The sequence below is a fragment of the Typopeltis vanoorti genome, chromosome 20 (assembly GCF_054136105.1).
Source record: "Typopeltis vanoorti isolate ZY-2024b chromosome 20, IOZ_Tvanoo_1.0, whole genome shotgun sequence".
NCBI classification, from domain to species: Eukaryota; Metazoa; Arthropoda; class Arachnida; order Uropygi; family Thelyphonidae; genus Typopeltis; species Typopeltis vanoorti.
In genome coordinates, this window is record NC_143568.1 from 58324741 (window position 1) to 58351025 (window position 26285).

Sequence of the window (26285 nt, forward strand, 5' to 3'; positions counted from 1 at the left end):
ATAGATATGGACATTATGTGCAGTGCTTATGTAGTAACACAAATGATAGTATGACCCTATTATTAGTGAATACACTAACAAATTGTTGCTGTGGTTTTGTAGTCTATGTTCAGTCATTTGGTTACGCATGTGTAACTTAGTTTTTCAAGTAGATTTTTGATAATGAAGATAAGAGTACAACTTTAAGGCCCCTTAAGGAGATTGACAGACTAGTTGGCCTGTTTAATAAACTTATGTGGGAAATATTCCATAAAGTGTTTAATTATGGATGGTGTCAGAAGTCTCTAAATTTCTTTTGTTGAATTTTGTTTTCAATAGAAACGTTTTTTAAAATATTTTTTCTTTTATTGATTTGTATCCTGATACAGTTAACCAGTTCATTTGTGTTTATGAACTACAATTTGGCAATATTGTATCATTGTAACTTGTAAATATCATTGTAGATGGTATATTACCATCTAATTCAGATTATTCATTTTCTCTTGTTAGTTCATAGTGGTGAGTTTTACTGTATATTTAAAATTTTTTAATAAAATTAGACCAATATAAATATAGCAAAAATCATGTCATCTTAAAAATTCAACAAAAAAACAACTTATTTTCAACCTTAAATTTGTTGTAACAATATTTAAATGCATTTCAACTTTTAATCAATATTTTCACTTGAATAGGTTAACAATAATAGTTCATCAAGACTGTGTAACCCTACTTCCACAGGGGTAAGAGAATTATTTTCATTATAAGCACTTCTTTTTTTACCATAAATTAATAATTAACTGTAGTCATTTAATTATTCAGCTTATAATTTGGCTTGGTCAGAATAGTATTTGCAAATACTATGAGAAGGGACTCTTGTGTAGTGTGTGTGTGTCTGTGTGCACCCCAATATTCACCTTATATATAATTGAATAATATGCTATGGGATCTCAACTGATGACTAATTGAGATCTCATAGCATAGTAACAGTAGCCAATTTGACAGGAAGGATGATCTAGTGTTTTATCCTTCCTGTTAAATTGGCTACTGTGAGAGCCCCAAATTCAAAAAGTAAAGAGATGATCATTGGCACCAGAAATGTCAGGGAGCTAATGTCAGAAGGAAAGACAGTCATCATTATTGGGGAAATGGAAAGGCTGAATTGCAGTAATCCAAGAGATAGCAGAAAACTTTGCTGGAGTAGCCAAAATAAATTTACCACAGTGCTGATTAAATGGGAAAGAATATAGTCCTACTTTAGAGGCACAAACTCAAAGATGTCAATAAAATCTTATAAGCACTTATTATAAAGTCAAACTGAGTAATTGGCATAAGTTATCAATTTTATCAGTAATGATAAAATTTGTAGAAGAAAGTGTAAAAGACATGGAATGGTAAAGGACAGAATAATGTATGTGTATAATGGGGGAACTGGAATGTAGAAATGGGACCTTTTGGACTGAGAACAAAGAAGAAAAAAAATAATGGCTATATATCTTCTGTGAAAAAAAAAACATTGGTTCAAGTTAACTTATTTCGAACAAAAATAAATATTAGATGTACACAAATACAGGAACTCTTCAGACTAAATAATGAGAAATATCATCATATTATACAATGATAATAAAAAAATGTTGAAATGGAAAGCAAAAGTGGTACCAAACTGACTATGAATCTGTCTGAAGTAGTGCTCATGAATATAAAAGGGAAATAAAGAAACCAAAAAAGAATAATAAAGGGTCAGATTTTTTAGCTGCAGTACATAAGAAGTTACAAAATTATAGCAATAGCTAGTTGCAGAAAAGTTGTAATGTGTAGTTAGGAAATGCAGTGTGAGGAAGGCTATTCCAGAGAACAGAAGCAGAAAGAATAAAAGAGAATAAGAAGTTGGTTCAGTTGAAGCTGGATTACAGACAGATGTTGATTAATGCCATTTGTATACACCTAGAGGAAAGTAAAAGAGTGATGGAAAACCAAATCACTAGAATAGCACCATTGAAAATGTCTGCATTCTTTGATTTTCAGTCACTTTTTTTTTTTTTTTTTTTTTTCATAAACAGAATATTTATGAGCAAATGATTGAACATATGAGTGAACAAGAGGTCAATGATTTACTGGATTGCAATTTTTACTGAGATTTTTAGTGCACTATGGTGGGAAAATAACAACCAGCAAGTGCCTTGGATAGGACTGATTATAGATCTAAACATATCTGATTATTGATCTGCTGCATTTATTTACAAATGCCAAGAGTATCAGAAATGAGAGATGAAATTGTTTCATTGATTGAAATCATTCACCCCAAAATTATTGGAATAAGTGAAACATGGTTGAATGAAGATGATATCTTAACAGGAATAGAGAAGAGAACTATGTTTTTTGCAAAGATAGAAAGACAAGAAGGGAGAGGGAGTGCTGCTGTAGTAGGGGAATTACATCACATAAGGTATACACGAAAGAGGAAAATACTGGAAATGGTTTTGAGGCAGTGGAGGTTGACAGGAAGAGATATTTAGTTTAATATTGCCATAGGACAGGGAATGTGGAGGGTGGTGATGAAAAAAGCAACTTCAGTTAGTGAACAAGGGAAGAGTGATTATTATGGGTGATTTTGATTATGGCAGTGTAGATTGGAATGAAGAGGTAGCATTCGGGAATAAGGACAATGAATTTCTCGAGATCTTGAGAGACAACTATCTCAGACAATATGTAAAGAAGGGCACACAAAGATTGAGGGCTTTTAGATCGGATCATTTCATCAAAGGGTGTAATTGTGAGTAGGTTTTATACTTCCCTCCAGTTGGTGAGAGAGTGATCATGAAGTGATCCTAGGTTGTGGCTTGCTATACATACATAACAAATTACACAATAATCATGGTAATTAACTTTAATCAAATAAAAGTACAGATATTTCATATTGAAATATCTGTACTTTTTGTGCATAGAAACAAGCAAATCAAAGAAATGGGAATATAAGGTATATACAGCAGTTGGTGGTTTACCAATTAAAAACTATTGCCATGTGCTCTTCAGAAATTAATATTAATAAATAATATTAAAAACTATTTTTGATGGTTACATAAAATAAGAATCTCCCAAACTTTTGGGAGAGAGAGAGAGAGACCATCTTTGGCAACAAATGAGAAATTTTGTTGATTGGTAAACATGTGGGAATAAGATGATACTTCTTCAGAATTCTGCCAAGTGGTTTTCAAAGATACCAGAAATGTAAGGGATTGGAAATCCTGCAGTATCTCGAAGAATCCTGAGAATCCTGAAACATAGGAGCCAGTTATCTGCTGGATTTGATTAGGGTTGTAATCATTAAATTCCATCAAAGTTTTGATAGTGAGAAATTCTTGTTGTAAGCTTGAGGGAGAGGAGCACACATTATGTGCTCTATTAATTAAAGACTTGATAACACCAATCTTTTGAGAGTTGTGATGAGCACAATTTTAATGAATATCTGCCAGTAAAGGTAGATTTTCGATAAAGACTGGTTGATAAATTACTCGAGGCTGTGTGCATAAGAAGGATGTCCAAGGCTGGTAGTTTACCATTCTTTTCTTTTTCCATGGTGAATTGATTGCGTGGGTGAAGGCTATTGATCTGTTGTAAGAAAGTGGTAAGTTCATTTTCAGAATGAGACCAAACAGCAAAGACATCTTCAACATATCAAAACCAATGAGAGTCAACGTTGGGGATGAATGGACGAGAACAAGGTATCTTCCAGATGGTTCAAAAAATAGTTTACTAATGGTGGAGACAGAGAGCTTCCCATGGTAGTGCCTTCAACTTGTCTATAGATCTTGATTTTACAGCTGAAATATCCTGATTCTATAACAAATTAAAAAATTCTTGCAATATCAGTAGTAATCATCATGTAGTAAATTAACAGTGTCAGATAATGGATTGTTGGTAAAGATAGAAAAAATGTCAAAGCTGACTAACAAATCTGACCCTTGTATTTGAATATCTTTGATTTTCTCAAGAAAATGCATGAAATTCTTGTTGAATGATCTGGATTGTTAGTTGGGATCAAAATATGTTGGACAAATTGCACACTCATTTTGGAAGAACTTGTTTATATGGCCTCCCAAAAATTCGCAAAGTTATCCAGTAAGATCCATTGTGAATTGTATTGACTCTCCCACCTATAGAATTGCTAAATTCCTGTCACGTTTATTAATTGCTACTGGACAATCCAGATCATTCATGAAGAATTCCACATATTTTCTTGAGAGAATCAAGGATTTTCAAATACAAGAAGATTTGTTAGTCACCTTTGACATTGTTTCCCTCTTTACCAACATTTTGTTATCTGATGCTGTTAATTTACTATATGATGATTATCCTCCTGATATTGTGAGGATTTTTGAATTTGTTATAGAATCAGGATATTTCAGCTGGAAAAACAAGATCTATAGACAAGTTGAAAGCACTACCATGGGAAGCCTTCTATCTCCATTTTTGACCAACTATTTTTGAACAATCTGGAAGATACCTTGTTCTCATCCATTCATCCCAATCCTCTCATTGGTTTGTTATGTTGATGATGTCTTTGCTGTTTGGCCTCATTCTGAAAATGAACTTACCACTTTCCTGCAGCGGAACACTAGCCTTCATCCATGCATTGAATTCACCATGGAAAACGAAAAGGCTGGTAGTTTACCATTCTTGGAAATCCTTCTTACATCCACAGCTTTCGATGATTTATCAACCAGTGTTTATCAAAAACCTACTTTTATACATTCATCAAATAGTCTGCTCATAACACCTCTCAAAAAATTGGAGCTATCAAGTCTTTAATTTAATAGAGCACATAATGTGTGCTCCTCTTCCTCAAGTTTACAACAAGAATTTCTCACTATCAAAACTTTGATGGAATTTAATGGTTACAACCCTAATCGAATCCAGCAGATAATTGACTCCTATGTTCCAACATCTCAGGATTCTTCAGTAGACTGCAGGGTTCCAATCCCTTATATTTCTGGTATCTCTGAACCGATTGGTAGAATTCTGAATTTTCCTATCAGCAAAATTTCTTATTTGTTGTCATCTACAAAAAACAAACTGTCACCTCTATCAAAGCTGGTGTTTACCAGATGCCTTGTGAATGTAATCTGACATACTTTGGGCAGTCAGGCCATTTTTGTGGAAAAAAAAGAAGTAACGAACATCAATATTATATTGAATACATGAAACCTCCAAAGTCTGGTTTGGCACAACATAGTATTGACACTAAACACAGTATACGGTGGGATGAAGCTTGTCTTTTGCATAGAAGCAGGTTTAAATATGAATGCCTTTTCAAAGAAAGTTGCAAAGACCTTTTACATTGGCAAAATTTGAATCAGAATGTTTCTGTCTGTCTCTCTACCAAAAGTTTGGGAGATTCTTATTTTATGTAACCATCAAAAATATTTTTTAACAATATTATTTATTAATATTAATTTCTAGCACTCAGCAACAGTTTTTAATTGGTAAACCACCAACACCCAATCCCAGATAATTGGTAAACCACCAACTGCTGTATATATCATGTATTCTCATTTCTTTGATTTGCTTGTTTCTGCACACTGATTATGTACTGTTATTTTCAGTACAAACTATCTGTACTTTCATTTCATTAAAGTTAATTACTGTGGGTATCATGTAATTTGTTGTTTATAGTCATGCCACAGGTACTTTTAAAGATTAGCTATATGTAGACTTTTGTGAGAAAAGTATATATGTGGAATCACAAGGCTGGTGATTGTGAAAAGCTTGGGGGAAACTTGTCAAGCTATATCATGGAATGAGAAGTTGAGCGGTAAGGAAATAAATGGTACTTGGGAAACTGACAAAGAAATACATAACAGCATCATTATGTATTCTGAAGTCAAAAGGCCTAAATAGGTTAGGTGTAAAATGGATGAGTGAGAGGATTAAGCAAGAAATCTGGAAGAAGGAACTTTGTAGGCATCACAAGATGAATAATGGTAATAATCAGTTTCATGAAGAGTATAAAGAGTAGGCTAGGAGAGTGCAGTTGGTAAGGACAACAAAGTACAGGATAAGCAGAAATTAACAAATCAGTCCAAGGAAAACTGTAGACAGTTTATCGACACGTGGTGAGTAGAAAGAAGAATGATTATACTATGTAATGTTAATGGATGCAAGTGGGAGATTGGTAACTGCTGCAGAGAACATATTCAAGGTACTCAGCTAGCAGTTGATCAGTGGGTTTTTCATGAGTGTTTCATCAGAAGCTGAAGTTTAAAGAATGAAACGAGAGAAGACTTCATGGTGAATGAACAAGATGTATATGGACTTAAGTAAGTTAGATGTCAATAAGCCATGGTACTTGATTACATATCACCACATTCCCTTAAGACACATGGAACTAACAGATGGGACTTGTGCTGTTTCAAGACTCTTGTTAAACAGGTAGGCAAAGACTGACACTAAATTTCCAAAGGAGTGGAAAGAAGGCAAAATTCTTCAAATTTGCAATGGTCTTGATAAGGCTAAGTCAACAAACTATAGGCTGATCTGTATATCTGGAGTTGTGATTAAGGTATTGGAGAGGTTGGCGAGAGATAGGGTACAAACATGGGTTGATAATAGTGATATTCTTTGTGCTTGTCAGCATGAGTACAAGCTGACAAGCACAAGGTAAAATACAAGTAAAGGGAGGTTGTGTTTTATAAACTTGGTTATGTACTCTAACAAGGTGATAAATGTATTGGGCAAGGGAGATGCATATACTTTAATTTTGCAAAGACTTTTGAGAGATTGCCATATCCCAAGTTGGTCGCTAAACTGAAGTAGGTGGAATTGGATGATAGACTAGTGAGTTGGATAGGTGAATGGCTATCGGATAGGTTATTAGCAAATGGTATATGGGGGAGGCACTATCTCAAAAGAAGAAAGTCGTCACTAATAGTGTGTCAAAGGGGTTGGTTTTTGGACCATTGTTGTTTAATTGTGGCTTACATGCCACAACAATTGAATTGATTGTATGAATGGACAACATTATGCAACTATCATTTCAATGTTGCAAAGTGTAAGGTTCTGAAATTTGGTAAGCAACAATGAAAAAAATATGCTTGGTGGAGAAATTTTGGAGTGGCAGTGGACAAGGATCTGAAGTTCAGAGGTTGCATAGCACAAGTTGTGAAGTCATTCCATCAGATAATGCGAGGACCTTAACGTGCCGAAATAAAGAGGTTCTAGTTCCATTGTATAAGATCTTGATCAGGCCTCGTATGGATTATTGTGCACAGATTTGATCCCTTGGTTTTCATAGTGATGAGGATATATTGGAAAGGGTCCAGAGAAGACTGACTGAGGCTATGAAGACAGATTGAGGGGGAAAGCAGTTTGCAAAGCCTTGTGAATAAGAGGAAGAGAAGATGATATGATCGAGACATTTAAGTTGGTAAAGGGTTGTTACCAGGTTAATGTGGAAGAAATTTTTTGTAGAATGGGAGAAGGGGACATACATGGAAGTTGTATAAGAAGGAGGTGAGGAGGGATCAATAAGGAGTAGGTTCTCTGCATAGAGAGTGGTTGGCGAGTGGAATCCCTGACATTGTGGTGAATGCAGATGCATTGAATGGGTTTAAAGCATGGTTTGATTGGCTTTGTGTGTAACAGTATTTGCCTCCCATGACATGACTTTTGATTCCATGGAGGTCTGGTGTTAACCAGACACCCTAGAATAGTGTGCCAACACTATTCTAGGATGTTAATAGAATATTCTAAAGAGAAGAACCATAACCTCTCTATTTGTGCATGTCCTTTGCATCATTGTCACAATCTGATGTGACGACTGAACTTCAGGTTCTTCTCCAACATCGCTTCCGGATCTCTTGTGTCCTTGACATCCTTAAAAATTTCCCCTCCAGGTGTGTATACTTTACATCCCACTGTAGCCTACAGAATTTCAAAACCTTATGCGATCTATTCTATTGTCCATTTATGAAATCTTTTGAAGTCCTTGTATAAGGTTTTATATATACTTAATTCCTCATTGTGTTCCTGAGTTTTGTATCATCTGCAAATAGTTTAGTTAAATCCATCCCAGTATCATAATATGCAAGTGTCCCACACAGATCCTTGCTACACACTACTAGTAACTTTCATATTTTGAGATGCAGTGCATGTATAACTTGCTGATACTTATCTGACAGCTAGTCACCTATCCAGCTCACTGACCTAGCATCCAGTCCCATCTGCTTCAATTTAGTTACCAACTTGTGTAACTTCACTATCAAAAGGCTTTGCAAAATCTTAGTAGATTACTTAGTATATGATCTCCCTTGTCCAATGTGGTCACCACTTTGTTGTAGTACGTAAAAAAGTTGGTAAAACATGACCTCCTTTTAACAAACCCCTGCTTACAGTCACAGAGAATACTCCTGTTATCAACCAACTTTTGTATCTATCTTACTGCTTACCAACCACTCCAGCACCTTAACTACATCTCCAAATATACAGATTGGCCTATAATTTGTAGTCTTAGCTTTATCACCATCTTTTGGGCAATTTTACCTTCCAGTTGTTCCAGGTGGAACTATTTTACCTTCTTTCTACTCTTTAGGGAGTTATGCTGTTGCAAAACTCTTGTTAAACAGGTAAGCCAAGCTTGATGCTAAGCCAATGGAACATTCCCTTAAGAAACATATGTCAAGTCCTACTGCTTTATTGACATCAAGCTTACTTAACTCCTCACGTACCTCTGCTTGCTCACCAGTATATCCTCATTTCTTCTGCACTAGAGCTTTTCATGATTTTACATTATCACTAATGAAGATAAAAAAACTTGAAGAATTATTCATTGAATACCTTTACTATGTTCTCTGCAGCAATTACCAATCTACCATATTTTGTCCATTAAGATTATCTTGCTGTAAACTTGCTCCTTTCAACTTGCTACATACTGAAAGAACTGCGTAGAATTTTTCTTGGCTTGATTTGCTGATTTCTGGTAATACTACAATTTTGCCTTACCAACTGTAACCTTTCAATTCTGATTGTTATACTCTCCATATAACTGATTATTACCATTATTCATTTTGTGCGCTATCCATATCGCTTTTTTCTTCTAGGTTTCATGCTTAATCACTGCTTAATATGCAAGTAAGTTGGATAAAAAAAAAGGTTAAATAAGGAAGGTGACACCTTCCTTATTTAGCCTTTTGACCTTTGGCACACATTGGTGTTGTTAAATATGTCTTTGTCACTGCCCAAACCACATTTCCATGTTCAAATTTCCATAGCTGATTCATGTAGTTTCTGGTAAAGAAAACTATGTAGACACTGCAATGCAAATAACTTGACTGACTAAAATTAATTATTTACAAGCTGTTTCATTAGTCAAACTAACATTATGCAACTACATGAAGACACAAAACGTAGTGACGCAGATAATAAGGACAGTAATGTGTATGGATGGTGACATTGGTGCTCCTTGTGGCGATTCCTGTTATTAATGATAATGCTGTAGATATGGCAGTGCACCACCAAAATCTGTTCAAGATCATACCTTACGTTCTGTTATAGTTACCTGGATTCTGTAGGACTTGTACTGTTTCCAATAACAGTCTCTTTGATTTAAACTGGGATTGGTGAAGTAGCCTGCACTCTTCCATCTGATTAAGTGTCTTTCTCTAAGGAATGTTGCAAGAGTCTGCTTTTTTGGTTGTCTATTCCAGGTATATTTTTTTTGTTTTTTTTCCTGACCAAGGTAGTCCATCCTGTTTCCAGAATACTGAGTTTCACACTGGCAGGTGATGTTGCAGACACCTGGGAATGAGTCCTGTTGATTTGTCTCAGCAAGATAGATCCAGGAGAGAGCCCAGTTTATCCTTTGTACTTTTGATGTAAGATAAAGATATGGTGTATGTACAGTCTAGAGTTTTTGGGGAGGTAGGGGAGGGAGTTGTGGTTCTTTTTAATGAGTTTGGTGAGGGTTTTTTGTTGTATGCATTTTGTTGGAATGATGTGAGGAGCTTGTTGTTCCAGGTGCAGTGCTGTTCCTGAGGACAAAATTCACTCATGGATGAATTCACTCAGGCAATGAACATGAAGGATCCATTGCAGATAGGTTCCACATATGTATACTTTTCCAGAGAAAGTATGGAAATTATTTGAGGGCTTGTCATTTTCATCCACAGTTGAAAAAAAAAGTGACAGTCATGTAAGAAATTTTGTTGCTTTCATACACATTACCTGTTCCAATAGTAATATTTTAATCACACCAATATGGCTATTGCTGATGCTTCCTGTCTTTGAGGCTGAATCATCATTATACTAAATCTATTCTCCCATCTCTGGTACACGGATGTTCATAAAAATGCATAAAATATAACACTAAAGAATATTCATAAAAACTGACAATTAAAAGTGATAATTTAATATAAATTACTCCCTAGCATAATTATGCTTTAAACTAATAATTATGTAGCATCATTCTGTACATGTTCAAATAGCCATCACTTGGCTACCATACTTTTGGAATTGAGAGCATATTATTATCTCCTGAAAGACTGAAGGAAAAGGAGGGAGTGCACTCCAACAAATGAGTTTATGGTAGTAAAATAAATTAATATCATTGTCTGTAACAGAATGATGTTCAAATAATTTTTATACATTCAGTAAAATGATATCACCAGAATTAAAGAAAATAATAATTCAAGAACCACTATATATTGCTTTTGATTGCATATATGCAAAAAAATTTCTATGCTGCCTTTTATAACTCATATGATAGGTTATCATGCTAGTTATGAAATAAAGTTATTTACATGTGACTATAAATAAACCACACATTTTAATGCTTTTTTTTTTTTTTACAGGCAATTCTTTTAGCAGATATTCTTCCTGCCTTGGGAATTAAAGCACTTGCACCTTTCATTGCTGTCAACACAAAGTAAGTAAAACTAATGAATAAGAGCTACCTTTTTGAAGCATCATATTTATAATATTAGATTACAAAGAAATTCTTTGGCTTTTAGACACTATAGCAAATGCCATTATCTGTAAGGTGTACCCCAGGTGAAAGAAAAGACTGTTCTTATCCAGTTCAGCATATGAAAGATGGTTGTTATATTGAATATTAATGATTTCATCTCATCAATATTAGTCTGGTTTGGAGTTAAGAGTCAAAGCTTATAACTTGAAGACCTCCATGTAGTTTTTTAAGTAATGCAGAGAATTGACTCAATCTTCTGACCTAATGTCCAATCCTCTCCTTCCTGTAGTGCACCCGATTAGCCATCTATCTGACACTGAGTGAACTAGGATGGGCTAGCAATTTGGGATTTAGCTGACAAATTGTATTCAACATGACAGAATTTCATGGCAGATGGGGGTGTCACCTGGCTAGACAAGTCCTTGCTTTCATCTGGGAACCAGGGGGGCAAACAGCAAAAAGTCAGCTACTGGAACAAATCCCAACTCAGCATCATCACAGATCAAGATTGGCACCATCAACATAAGAAGCATCAATGGAAAAGAAATCGAACTAGCAGAAAATTTGGATAAATACTGGATCGACATAATAGGTGTTATGTATTTATCCAATTACAACAAATACAAGTAACTAAGCAACAAATACTAGATGTTATATTCAGGCAATAGCAATCAGGTAAAAGAAGGAATAGCTATAGTATTCAATGCTAAATATGAGGACAATCTTTTTGAATGGTAGGCAGTATGGTAGAGTGATGTGGGCTAATATCAGAATGGGGAACTGGACTGTGAGACTTATTTGTGCGTATGGTCCCCACAGAAGGCTCTACTGAAAAAGAAATGGAGACATTTTTTGAGGCATTAGAGAAGGCAGTTGGCAATGAAAAAGGGTAAGTTGGTTCTTATTTGAGATCTAAACAGCAGAGTAGGCAAAGATTACCTGACATATAAAAATGTTTTGGGAAAATTTGAAGAAAAGAGCAAAGCTAATAATAATGGTAAATACCTGCTAGATTTCTGCTCAGGACATGGACTAGTTATTATGAACACCATGTTCCAACATAAAAATGTGCACAAATTCACATAGTGAGAAGATGCAGGGAATAAGAAAAGTCTCATTGACTATGTTATTGTTGACAGTGATATTTTCTCACTGGTTCATGATAAGAGTATACAGAGGATTTGAAAAGGAAGTAATCACTATTTAGTTTTGAGTAGAATAAAATTGAATTTCATATCGAAAAGAAGAGTATGTAAGAAAGTTTTAAAATGAATCAAAGTTGAGCAACTTTCAGAGGTGAGGTGTAGACTCAAATATACAAACATCATTGAAGAATAAATGAAAGAATTTGAAAACAAGAACCAAATCTTAACGAGTCAGTGGCAAACCATGAAGAAAACATTGATTGATTCAGCCAGAGATGCATTTATTGAGTTATCTCAATAGCATATTAAAAGTTCCTGGCAAGTAAGCCAACTTGTGTTCTTATAGAATGGAGAAAAACTTAAGAAAATGAAGTACTGTGTAAAACTAGCTAAATGAATGTCATGGGAAGACTTTGGTGGGAACATAGAAAATAAACATCAGAAAAGTGGCAGAATGTTCTTGAGGCTGTTGAGAAAGCTTAGAAATGGAGGAAAGAATATTGTAAAAGGAATCAGATGGTAAATGTGAAATGAAAACTGAGATAAAGATATTCTCGATGTCTAGAGTAATTACTTTGAAAGGTTGCAAAATGAAACAAGCAGTGTCAGCACTGTAGGAGGAAACATTCAACAGGAATGTAATCAAGAATGCATATCAGTACTTGAAGTGGAGAAAGTCATCAAAAACCTGAAATGTCAAAAAGCAGCTGGAGTCTATGATATATGACCACAATTGAAATACGGAGATATAAAAATTTTACAGTAACTACACTTCATAATTCAGAAGGCCTGGTCAGAGGGTTGAATTCTAGATGATTGGAGTAGAACACTTATAGTACTCATCTATAAAAAGGAACATGAAACTGAATGAGAATTATAACAGAATTTCCCTATTGAGTGTTCCTGGTAAGATTTATGCAAGTATACTTGATAAATGGCTGAGACAAATTGTGGAGAGGAAACTTGGAAAAGAACAAGCTGGTTCAGACCAAACAGAAGTTGTCAAGATCAGATTTTCACTTTAAGACTAGTAGTTGAGAAATCATGGGAATATAACAAGGATCTGTATTTAAGTTTTGTAGATTTAGAAAAAGCATATTGATTGAAATCACAGTTGAAATCACTTGACACGTTTTAATAAAGAATATAAATATCAGATTTCAATAATTCCAATTAGCTGGTGTGGAATTATTAGTATTACTTTGATATTGTTTCTTTTCCTTTTTTTTTTTTTTAATTTAAAATGTGTTGATTGAAAGGAAACTTTAATTGTACAAACATCTTTTTGTATACATCCTCAATTAGATTAAATTCTATTTTACTACTCCATGCTTCTGCAACTGGTCATATTGAAGAAAACTTGTAAGTGACTTGATAAATTTTTGCAAAGATTTCTTTAGATTCCAAATTTGAGTTAAACTTGATACACACGATATTTGATCAGAAATGCTAAAATCTGGAAATTTAAAAGTTTTGCAATGCTTACTCATTTAGAAGCCTTGGTTAGGAGGTTGAAATTCAGATAATTGAAGTAGAGATCTCATAGTATCCATTTATAAAAGGGAAATATAATAATATAAGAATTTCAGATGAATTTCCATGCTGAGTTCTACCATTAGAATGGTATCTTCAGCAGATTCAGCTGATGATACCATTAGAACGGTATCATAAGCATATCTAAAATTATTGTATTTTATACTATTGATACTAATTCTTATTTTTTGTTTTTCAGTCTTTTTCATCACTGTCTCACTATAGATATTAAATAGATTTGGTGAAAGGATACAACCTTGTCTTAACTCCTCTTTTTATTTTCGCTACTGAAATCTCAGAGTTAAACAGCTGCATTTTCTGTTTGGTGTAAATCATTTTTATAATCTCAAGTATATGATCGTCTATGTCTAATTTATCTAATATAGTGAACATTTTATTATGTTTTACCTGGTCAAAAGCCTTCTGAAAGTCTGTGAAGCACATGTAAATGTTCCTATTTCTTTCAAGTGATCTTTCTATTAGTATTTTTAGTTCCAGGATAGCATTAATGGTTCCCATTCCTCTTCTGAAGCCTTTCTGTTGTTCACTCAGTTCACCTATTAAGGCTCTTTCAATTTGCTTATTAACAATGGTTAAAATAATTTTAGATGAAGGGATATTAGGCTCACAGTTCTGTAATCCTCATAATTTTCTGAATTATTTTTCTTAGGAATTGGCATGCAGATAGATGTTGTAAAAACTTCAGGTAATTCTATTGTTTTATAGATGTCCTGAATGGATTCCACTAAATAGTTGTTATTATTGCCATTCAAAACTTTCAGCAGCTCAGTTGGGATATTATCACATCCACGGAATTTATTATTAGTAAGATTCACATTTACATGTTCTATCTCCTTTCTTGTCGGTAGAGTGGTATCTGTTGTTACGTTTAACTTAAGGTGTCATGAATCATCTAACATGTTACCATTATCATCATCATAAAGATCTGATAAGTACTCCACCCATCTTCCATTTATCTTTTCCTTATCAATGAGTATGTTTCCATCTTTGTCCTTGATGTTATTAGACTGTGTACATTTTGCGTTTCCATTAGTTCTTTCACTTTTGGAAATGCTTCTCTGGTTTTATTACTATTTTGTAATTCTTCTATCTTGCTGCACTGCCTATTTATCCAGTTTTCTTTCAGTCTTCTGCATAATTATTTGATTTTTTTTTATCCAATGTTTTATATCCTAATCTTTCTTCTTCATTTGCTCCTCTTTTCCATGTTCTTCTTTCATCGATAAGGTTGATTAATTTTTTTGTTATCCATGGATTTTTTCTTTCTTTCATCTTCTTATTTATTGATGTGGTTTTTAACAGATGTTATGATACTGCTTGTAGTCTATTCCACTGAGAGGGTTCATTTTCGTTTTGCAACTGTGCAAACTTTTCTGAAACATTTTCATTAAATTTTGATTTTACTATTGGATTTTGTACCATTTGCAGATCCCATTTTAGGGGTTGACTTCTTTTTATTTTTATTGTTTTCAGGTGAATATTCATCTTCATTAAGACCAGTCTATGATCAGATGCACAGTCAGCACTTAGCATTACCCTTGAGTTCCGTATTCTATTGAAGTAACGTTTACTGACCACAATATAGTCTAATTGATTTTTGTATCTTCTATATGGACTTTCCAATGTGTATCTTGCTGTTGTTTTTGCTCAAAATAAGTGTTAGTTATGATGAGACTGTGCTTGTTACAGAAATCAGTCAGCTTTTGTCCTCTCTCATTCCGAATTCCAAGTCCAAATGGACCCACATATGTAGTTGTTCTCTCTGATCTAACTTCCTTTACACACCGTTCTATTTCATCATACATGTCATCTATTTCTGCTTCCTCATTCTGTTTTGTAGGAGCATATATTTGAATGATCAGCATATCTCTATGTTTAGACTTCACTAGAATTCGTACATATACCAACCTAAATTTCTAATAACAAATTCCCTCTCCATTCTTTCAGTACCCTTGGTTTCTTTTACCAATTCTCTTTCCATGTCTGCCATAGAAGAGATCACAGTCTTTGCAAGTTTCCTATTCACATAGAATGTTCTCCTCCAACCTTCCAAATATCCTGTCATTTGATACAACAAAAGTACTAAGCGGGAGATCTCTGGTACTTCTGCTCTTCCTTTCTATAGTCTGATTACTACTTCTGTTCTTCTGACCCAAACACTGCTCTGAGGGAGTCACAGAAATTATCCTCACTGTCATGAAGGTCTTTGTTCCAAGTTCTACTCAAAATTCTCATTCACCTTCCAAGTCTTGGTTCAGCTTGGTTTGTCAGCATGGATGGCTGAGTGGTTAGCATATCTGCTCTCCAACCAACAGATTGGATTGTAATCCTACTGTGGGCATGGATGTTTGTGATTGTCTCTAGGTAGGAGATGAATTTCATCATCCCCGTGCGAGACCAATGGCCCACTTATTGGAGGCCTGAAGTGGAAAAAGTTTCATGTTTGGTCTCTAGAGCTCGGTTTGTACTGTAGTTCATCCCAGTACATACCATGGGTATATACTGTAGGTTTATATATATAAAAAAGAGCCTTTTATGGATGGGAACCACATAAAAATGAAATGAAAATATGCTAAAATGGTTGAAGGGAACTCAGTGGCTCACATTAGTTGCTAAGACTCACATTAGGTGAGCCTCAGCAGTTAGCAGTTAAAACAGCTGTTAGCAAATTCCAAATTTCAGGGCCAACACCGGAAAACTCTTGTCCAAATGGAAGCTGTGCCTTCTTGTTTTTTTGCAAAGACCATTGGATACAACTTCTGCTCGCTTTCACCTTTCTCTCTCTTCTGTTACATCCTGAATGAAGAACTTTATTAAAAATCAGCTAAGAGAAAAACTTGTACTCAAGCAAAAGAATTAAAGTGCTAACTGTAAATGGAAATAGAATTACTTTATTTTAGCAGAATTGTAAGACCATGTAAAGAACTTCGTGTATAAAGTAGTATTATATGAATGCATAAATTAGATGTAAGCAATAGTCCAAAGGTCACGGGCGGGCCTGAGGCAATTTTAAATCTCGGAAAGTGACGCACATTCGGTTCCCGGAAGATGCTGCTATGATCTCGCGATGTACCGAAGTTGCTGTTTTGTCGATGGAAGTAGCGGGTGGGAAAAGATCGCAGTAAAAAGAGTAAGAGGGTGCTATTGTGGTAAGAACAGGGTGCTGAAAAGGGGGGGGGGGGAGTGAAGGCAGAATAAAAAGAGTTTGCACCCCCTTCTCAGGGCTTTTTTCACCTGTTTCCCTGATGATTTGACTTCTCTCATGGACCAGTGGTTCCTGGTGGTGTTCGTGGTGGCAGTTCGATATCGGAGGGTGCGCCTTTCCCTTCGATGTCTGAACTTCTGCCGGTACTAAAGTGTGAGATGTCGGTAGATACGGCCTTTGCTGAAAGTGCCAACAGAATACTATCACAGACGTACATTATAACTGGCAGCTAGAGTTAAGGATGGCCCAAAACAGATCGAGAATAGAAGAGGGAAACTGATAACCATAGTGACTCACCACATGGACGCAGGCTTATGGAAGATTCGAAAGGTATTCCAAATAAAGAAGGACAGTTTGGATGGACCGGGAGACCCTGCCTCAAGAAATGGTAAAGTAGAGATTTTGTTGTATAATTACCCAGTCGGTAAAAGGGAAAGATGATTGTAGTGTAATAATCGAGTATGGACAGTATTTAAGAACTTTAAGTGATTATTTAGCAGTGGCTAATATCCATAAGACAAATGGTTAGGAATGATTATAGATGATTGTGACTAGTTTAATATGCAAATCTAACACAGTAAGTAGAATATTGATTAGAAGAGTATAATGTGTATAATATGTGTGTTTATAGTGTATTGATTGAATATGGACAGTATTTAAGGACTTTTAAGTGATTATTTAGCAGTGATTAATGTCCATAAGATAAATTATTAGGAATGATTATAGATGATTGTGTCTAGTTTAATATGCCAGATTAACACAGTAGGTAGAATATTGATTAGGAAAGATTAATGTGTATATTATGTGTGTTAATTCTCAAACTTGAAAGAAGAGTTTGGTGTTCATGTATTAGGGTATCAATCAGTTTGATACAGTTTAGTTGTTACTAATTTAATATGCAAGAGTAACATAGTGGGTAGAATATTGATTAGAAGTGTACATTATGTGTGTTAATTCTCTAACTTGAGAGAAGGGTTTATTGTTCATGCATTTGAATATTTATAAGTTTGATATAGTTTGATTTATCATGTCATCTAACTAATTGAAAGTAAGATTGATCTAAGTGTATATTATGTCTTTAGATTCCAATAAATATGCTTTTTCTTTTATACCTGAGTTTTGCCTGTGATATGAACCAAAACTACCACTCATTAATTCGAACCATAACGGGATGGGGGGGAGGAATTGAAAGAAAGGTGTAACATGTTGTTATAGAGGTTATGACTGCAAACCAGAATTTACTTAGCCTTAGTAGAGCCTTTGATTTATGAGTATAAGCTCTAAATTTATTCTCCTATGTGCACCAAAGGTCTGGAAAAACCTCCCTGAATAAGAGTCCCTTCTATTCTAGGATATTGGCTGGCGCAGCATTAAAAAACAAATTTGTCAATATCTGAAGAGGAGACAGCCCCAGACAGAAATTAGAGGATTCGTTTCTTATAGCAAGGAATAACCTTTAACAGTTAGGGTATGCACGTGAGTAAATTTAGGAATCGGCAACACAGCAATACATAACAATACATTGTTATGTATTGCTGTGGCACACACAGCAATACATAACAATGGCGGTGAGCCACACACACTCAAAAGTTATAACACTCCCCCGCCCCCTCTCTCATCCAGATGTCATCACTTGGTTTTGCTGTTTTTTCCATCTGCATGGATAACCAAGGCAAAAATCACCTCCTACTATATTAGAAACTGAGCAACATATACCTTCTGACATAGGCATGTCATGTGTTTTGGCAAAAAAAGACATCAGAAGAATAATCATCTAAAAGTCTTCTAGTCCTAATAACATCTGTCCAGTTGTACTAGAACATTAGAGCTAACAGCTACCTCGTATCCTCTCTATGATCCTCTGTACTCAAGTGGCACTTATCCCATTGTGCAGAAGCAAACACACATTCAACCTTTTCCAGAAAAGGGGAGAAAAAATAAGTCTGCCATCAGACTACCATTTGATTGCTCTCACCTCAATATTCTTTAAAACAATGAAGCAAGTCATCAATAGATAACTTTTCCAATATCTAGAGATCTCCTAGTTAATTAGTGACCACTAGTATGGATTCCACCCATCTAGATTCACAGCTGACCTCTTAATCACATTGCCTACTACTGGATACAAGCCATAGAAAGGTTTGAAGAAATGTGCTGTTGCCTTTTCCAGAACTTTAGATCATGTCTGCACTTAATCCTGCACAGTAAATTGACATCCTTTTGTCTACCTGCAACCCTCTGCAATTGGATAGCTAGCTGTCTCTCTGGTCATTCACTGCATGCCATGATAAATGGATCCCACTCTACAAACTCTGCCACTAGTGCAGTCTCAGGCTCTGTTCTGTCACCTCTCCTCTTTTTCCTAGACTTACATGACCTACTTTCAATTACCACTAATTGTATCCACAGCTTTGCTGATGATAGCACACTTTATTCATCCTACTCATTTGACAAATCATGCATAGATATCCCAAGTTTCAAGATCATCTGCAATCACTGCCTTAAACATTGATCTCCATACCATATTTCAGTGGAGCGAGGATAATTGTTGCATTCATTGCCACCAAAACATTGTCATGTCATTTCTCTTATAAAAGGGATCCAGCTCTTCTACCCTGATCCTCAGTAATCACTAAACAGGATCATATTATTATTATTATTATTAAACAAGACCTCATGGAGTCAGAGACTCATCTAGGAGGTCCTTTTATCTCACACACATCTCATCATACCGGGTCTTAAACACATTCAAACTCCTTGCAGACACCACACTCTCAGGCAAGGTTCCAATCATTCACAACTCTGCACGAAAAAAACCTGCCTCTCACTCCCCTACTCACACCCTCTTTATACAGTTTCCAGGGATGACCTCTGGTTCTCCCCTGATCTCCCACTATTCTCTGTAGAAGTTCTCCACCATTGATCCTATAACAACCCCTTACCAACTTGTAGGTCTCTATCATATCTCCCCTCTTCCTTCTCTCCACTAGACTCTGCAAATTACATCTTTCCAATCTTTCCTCATACTCGACATTCCAGAGGTCAGAAACTACCTTAGTCAGTCGCCTTTGGACCCTTTCCAACATCTCTTCATCCTTCTGAAAACCAGGTGACCAAATCTGGGCACAATAGTCCATGTGTGGCCTAATCAAAGCCTTATACAATGGAACAAGAATCTCCCTACTTCTACACGTCAGTGTCCTCCTCATCATTCCCAGAAGTCTTTGTGTTGTCTTCACAATTTTGGCGATGTGTCCCCTAAATTTTAGATCCTTATCCACTATCACTCCCAGATTTCTTATTTCCTTTACTTCCAACAATATATTCTCACCAAGCATAAATTCTGCATTCCATCTTTGTTTTCCAAATTTTAAAACCTTATATTTTGCAACATTGAACTCACATCCCCATTTGCTTGCCCAATCACTCAATTTATTCAAGTCTTCTTGCAAGGCCACAACATCTTCACTACTCTTTATGGTTCGTCCCAACTTTGCATCATCTGCAAACAACTGAATATCTCCATCCAAATCTTCGCCAATATCATTAATATACAAGTTAAATAGTAATGGCCCTAAAACAGATCCCTGAGGCACTCCACTAGTGACTTTCCTTTTCCTGGATATTGCACCCCCATACACAACTTGTTGATACCTGTCAGATAGCCAGTCTCCAATCCAATGCACTAATCTAATATCCAACCCCATCTGCTCTAGTTTGACTGTTAACTTATAATGAGGTACTCTATCAAAAGCTTTTGCGAAATCCAAGTATATTACTGTGTATCCTTCTCCTCTGTCCAAGGAAGCAGTCACTTTATTGTAATAAGTAAGTAGATTACTAAAACACGACCTCCCTTTAGCAAATCCATGCTGTCCATCAAGGATTATACCATTGTTGTCAACCCAACTCTGGATCCTAGTTCTTACAAGCTTCTCCAACAACTTAATCACAACACCTGACACACAGATAGGCTCTTTATTTATCTCTTTCTTTAGACTTAACATTTTTTTCCGGCCTCTGCATAAACATATCAGTAGCTTTCTCAGCCTCTAAAAATCTAGCCATTCTTTTCTGCTTAGTATGTTTTTTTTTCACCCATCCAGCTACTAACTCTATACAAATTCCAAATTTACCCATTCTTAGAATACTGTTCACATGCTTGGGATGGTGTGTGTCTAAAATCTTCCTACAGATTCTTGATATTATAGAAGAACAGTTCAGCTCATAAATGATCCCTTCTCACTGGCTCACTTTATCCTCTATCTCACATGCAGGTTGATGCTTTTTGTATATCAGTTTTGTGATGTTTCTATAGGCACTAACATGGACTTCTGTTTCCATGTTAGTGCCTATAAAAATTCTGGTGTATCAGTGCCTATGGAAATTCATCATTCCTATAGAAATATAGGAATTATGGCTGCTGAACTGGCAGCCATCATTCCTCCACTTTGGAAGGATGACTGCCACTGTTTCCACTTTCTGATGCACCTGTTAATACAAAAGCAGCAGCAGTCCAGTATTGCTTTTCAATACAACTGTAAACAAACAGTTACCTTCCTTTCGTCTTTTATTCCATTTGCCTTTGTCCTCTGAAATAGCCTTCCTTGAAGTCCCGACAACCACTACCTTCAACTTATCCAGAAAAATGTCAGTAAACTTCTTTTTCCCAAGTATCATTTTATCCCAAAACCCTGGTATTTTTCCCGCTTGAGGACAAATACCAGGAATTGATGAGTAAAATCTCTTTGAGCCAGAGTTCTAGAATAGATTGTGTATGTATGGATGAAAGGACTCTTAAATTTCTCATGCATTTTTGAAACATACCAAATAAGATGCTGATTTATAAAAATTTAATTTAAAAAAGGCTGAATTATAGTATAGTAATAATAAATTAAAATAAATTAACCCCCCCCCCCAATCCCAGATAGCTTAGTGTGAACATGATATAGACATGCTTTTAAAGAAAATTTATAACACAGTGCAGGAGGTATTTTCCAGTACATGATAATGAGAGTATAAGGAAGTGATTACTGGTGGTTGAGTAAGAGTGCTAGTCATAAGGATGAGAGGATATTATGGTGAAGTTTGAGAATGGAAGGACTTGCCTAAAAGGATGCTATCACTGAATTAGTAGTCAGTGGGTTAGTTGAAGAGGTATTACATAAGCATTGAGGGGTAGGAATATATATTTTGTATGTTCTAGGACTTCATGGATTTACCCAAATAATAATAATAACAATTGCACTACAAACAGGTAATTAAAAATTAAAACTGGTTTAAAATTATTTATTTTATTTTGTAGCATTCGTGTTTTGTTAGCAGTGCTTCTCTCATTTTCAAGTTTTTTGATTACATCTTTATCAACATATCACTGGATGACTTATTTAGGTGAGTGCTGGTCTGTCAAAATTAATTCTGTAGAAATTAATATTTTGCACATCTTGAATTTATATTTAAATATAGATATAATATCACTGTAAAATATGTTTATGTTCTTCTCTGTTTAAGACTAAGTTTAGGCTCTTCAGCTGCGTAAATCATTTGTTTATTAGCAAGCAACAGATGTGATAGAGATCAGTGTGAGAATAGAGATAGATGAAGGGGAAGTATTTGGAATGTTAAGTAATCTCAACATTGAGTACAGTCATGTGATTGGATAGAATATCAACTTGTGTTTGGGAAAGTGCAAAAGAAATAGCAGTGCCTATAGCCAGGCTGTTTAATTTAGTCTCAGCACTGGCAGATTCTCAAGGGAGCAAAAAAGGAACAAAGATATTTCCTTTACATAAAGAAGTCTCAAAAGGAGTGAGTTATTGCCCAGTTACAGAAGTAGCAAATTCTATATCAGGTATCTCAGAAGTGGTGGTTAATATATTAGAAAAGTTGTTTAAAGGCATAATTCAGCAGGGCCAAATGGGTAATACCCCCCCCCTCTCTCTCTCTCTCTCTCTCTCTCTCTCTCTCTCTCTCTCTCTCTAAAACCAGCAGGCTGTAGGTTTGAATCCAATCATTGTCTTCAGGAGGGAGATGAATTTCATTGCCCAGTGTGAGACCACACCCCACTTATTGGAGGTCTGAAATGGCTTGAAAAAGTTCTTTGTTTGATCTCTAAATCAGAATTTCTGAACCATAAAAAAATACAGAAAAAAAAATTGAAAAATGATAAAAAAATATTCTGTACTGAACAAATGCTGAAAACATTTTTCAGTATGAGACTGGATGAAAGAGAATAAGGTACTCTTGGAGACTGTGCAAGGATGTGGTAAGTAAGGGCATGAGGACTAGCTGTTTTGTATGGAGAGTAATGAAGGAATGCAATAGGTTGCCAAGATGTGATCATGAATGCTCTGTTGGTAATGAGTTTAAGATGAGTTTTGAGGTTGGCTCAGGATCTTCATTTACTATATTTTTGTTTAGCATATCTTTATTTATTTTTTTTTCCCTAAGGATTAAACACTTAGAGAAACTGAATTATTGCCATACAAGAGGTAGTGATCAATTTTTATTTTATTCATAATAGAAATTATGATGTAAGTGATCTATTTCATTGATAAAAGGTTCAAGTTGGTTGATCAGTTAAGTCTAGATTATGCTGATAAGGAAATTGTACCTTATCAGCATAATCTGTACCTATGTCAGAATTTTGAAAGCTATGTAAAGCACTGGCAAAAATAAATCGGGATATGTTTGGATTTTCTGAAACAATAATAGAATAAAAAATGACTGAAACAAGCAATTATATTTTAATACTGCTGGAGAAGATCATGGTCAAAGAGGAGTTGGAATTATGGTCCATAAAAGATGGAAAAATAACATTCTGGAATATAAATCAATCTCCCAGAGAATTACAACTCTTAGATTGAAAATCAATAAGTAGTGTGATTTAAGTAGAGGGTGGCCATAATTGAAGAGGAGGTGTTCAGAGTCTTGTAGCAAAAAATGTATTAGGTGAAACTTAACTAAACTTGGTGTAAAGTACACATGGGGTTTTGATTTACAGAAAAAAAAAAAACAAAGGACAAAATTCTGCCACCCGTGGACAATTGGTGCTATAATCACATGATATTTGCATAAAAAAAAAGCACAAAATTCTGCCACCAGCAGACAATTAGCACAAGAATCATGTAATATTTGCATAATTTCACTATTTCTACTGACAAGTTGGTGGATATGAGGAAGACCAAAACAGATTTGTGTCATTTTGATGAGACTGAAGTGTTGTGGATCTCATATTACTGGAACGTGTGTTGCCAGTAGTCAAGCTTTACTATCAACAACACGGTAATACTAATGGTGTGCTTCGAGAATCTTAGCATTTCAAGGATAGGAGAAGAGGTACGATGACAATAACAAATCTTAGAAAAATTATTTTATGATTTGAGAATAGTAGATCTTTAACAGTGAGGCTGGGATGAGGACACAAATGGATTATAATTATTATTATTTTTTCATGACTCCTCCAAGGAATCCAAAGACTCATTGAGAGAAGGCACCTACTCTGCAGCTCTCCGTCTCCACCACTTAATCCATCAACTACAGCGAACCACAACTACCATCATCATCTACATCAGTGCCATCTGCTGCTCAACACCACCACTAGTATTTTTTTGTCTGTATGTGGGATGAAAAACCTGAGTTTCTGGGAGGGAAAAACCCCGCTACCTCCGTATGAGATTGGCTAACTCACCCTCAGTTGAAATAACCCAAATGAAGATTTCTCTTTTCACAATGAGAATCAAACTTAGGCCTTTTCCAATCAAAGGGCACAACATACCATCATTTTTCCAATTGTGCTATGGAGGCGCTTATTCCTCAACAAGTTGACGAAGCTTGCTGTCGTGGAACACTGAATAAATAATGCATGAGGGCAATATCAAGGCAATTGGACAGCCATACTCAACTATGTGGAAATGTTGAGGTTTTTCTCATACAAGATCTCCCATACTCAAACTTTGCATTGTGGTGATATGGAAACTTGACTGCAGTTTGTCCTGATGTTCTTAGCTCAAATGAAGGTGGATGATGTGTGGAGTGAAGAGGCACATTTTTATCTGAACAGTGGTGTTAACTCACATAGTTTCTGTATTTGGGTTGCAAATAACTCTCATGTGGTCCATTAGTCCCCTTTACATTCACCGAAAGTCAGTGTGGTGTGGTTTCACTTCATCATTTATTATTGGTCCGTACTTTTTTGAAGAATTTCACCTGACAAGACTAGTGACTTGTACTGTCTCTGCAGTTAGGTATCGAGAGATTCTGTGCAACTTTGTTGTTCTGCAAGCGCAGCAGCAAAGATGCCTTGACTCTACCATATTCATGTAGGATGGAGCATCACCTCGCTTTGGATTGCCAGTACAGCAAATGTTATGAAAACACTTCACAGAACACAGTGATTAGTCATGCATTTCCTACAACCTGATCATCATATTTTGCCTGATCTCAACCCCTGTAAAATGAAAAGTCGGCCTGGAATTAAATCTCAACAAAATTATCGTTAGTCATCCGGTTGTTACTTTGCTATCGTCCGTTGCTTTATTTGTTGTTCTGCAACTTACTAGCCAACTGCTCCTCGACTAGTAGACTTTAATTAGCTACTTGAGTGACTCGCTATTATCACACTCTGATTCCCCGAATGCTTCTCCTCTGATTCCATCCAAATGAATTGTTTTTACAACGTTCTTAGCTTATATATCCCTTCTTCCCGCCGAAATTGTTCTCGTGCTCTCTTCAACTAAAATCCTTTCCATCCCATCAATACCGATCTACCACGCTCTGTTCTAAACTCGCACTCACTCTCTTACATACGTCTCCATGACAACCAAAACAAAATATAATAAAACTGAGTTATTGCATAACATTATACTTCTACATACAGGAACAAATAAGGAATATTTACATTTCAATTAATAAGCAGTTAAAATATTGAATACAAACTCTTATAATATTAACATAGCAATAAATAAAATAAACTTAATATTTTAATACAGTCTTATCACTATTAATACATATCCTTGATTAAATTATTAAATATCAAATAAAGTTAAAAGTAGTTATATGAATATTAATTTATAAACAAGTGATTTACATTAAATAATTACAAGTTTAGCTTATGTGATGGAAGATCATGTTGGATTCTGAAGCAAATATTAATTACTCAAATCTATATATTCAGAATCCAACAATAGTATATGGGAACAAGGAGAGTGAGTTTGTGGAATTTCTGAGATATATGTATCTTAAGCATCACGTGATTGAGGCAACTAGAGACTTTAATGTTTTGGATTTGGTAATAACTTCACAAGATGTAGTTGTTATTAAAGTGGTAACGCTGCTGCCAGTTGGTGAGAGTGATCATGAGGTACTTGTTTTGGAACTGATGAAACAAGAAAAGGTTACTGCCAAAAATGGATACATGTGCATGTATAAAGCAGGTGATTGTAGG

General features: G+C 35.3%; 1 protein-coding gene across 2 annotated transcripts in view; it reads left to right on the forward strand.

The window, feature by feature from the left end:
• Cln3 (CLN3 lysosomal/endosomal transmembrane protein, battenin) overlaps positions 1–26285 on the forward strand; it is a 191661-nt gene that overhangs the window by 41453 nt on the left and 123923 nt on the right. For both annotated transcript variants that reach the window (XM_090410118.1, XM_090410119.1), the window contains exons 4-6: positions 672–719; positions 10821–10894; positions 22146–22231. In XM_090410118.1, coding sequence (XP_090266244.1) covers positions 672–719; positions 10821–10894; positions 22146–22231 — 208 coding nt within the window. The remainder of the gene's footprint in view (positions 1–671; positions 720–10820; positions 10895–22145; positions 22232–26285) is intronic.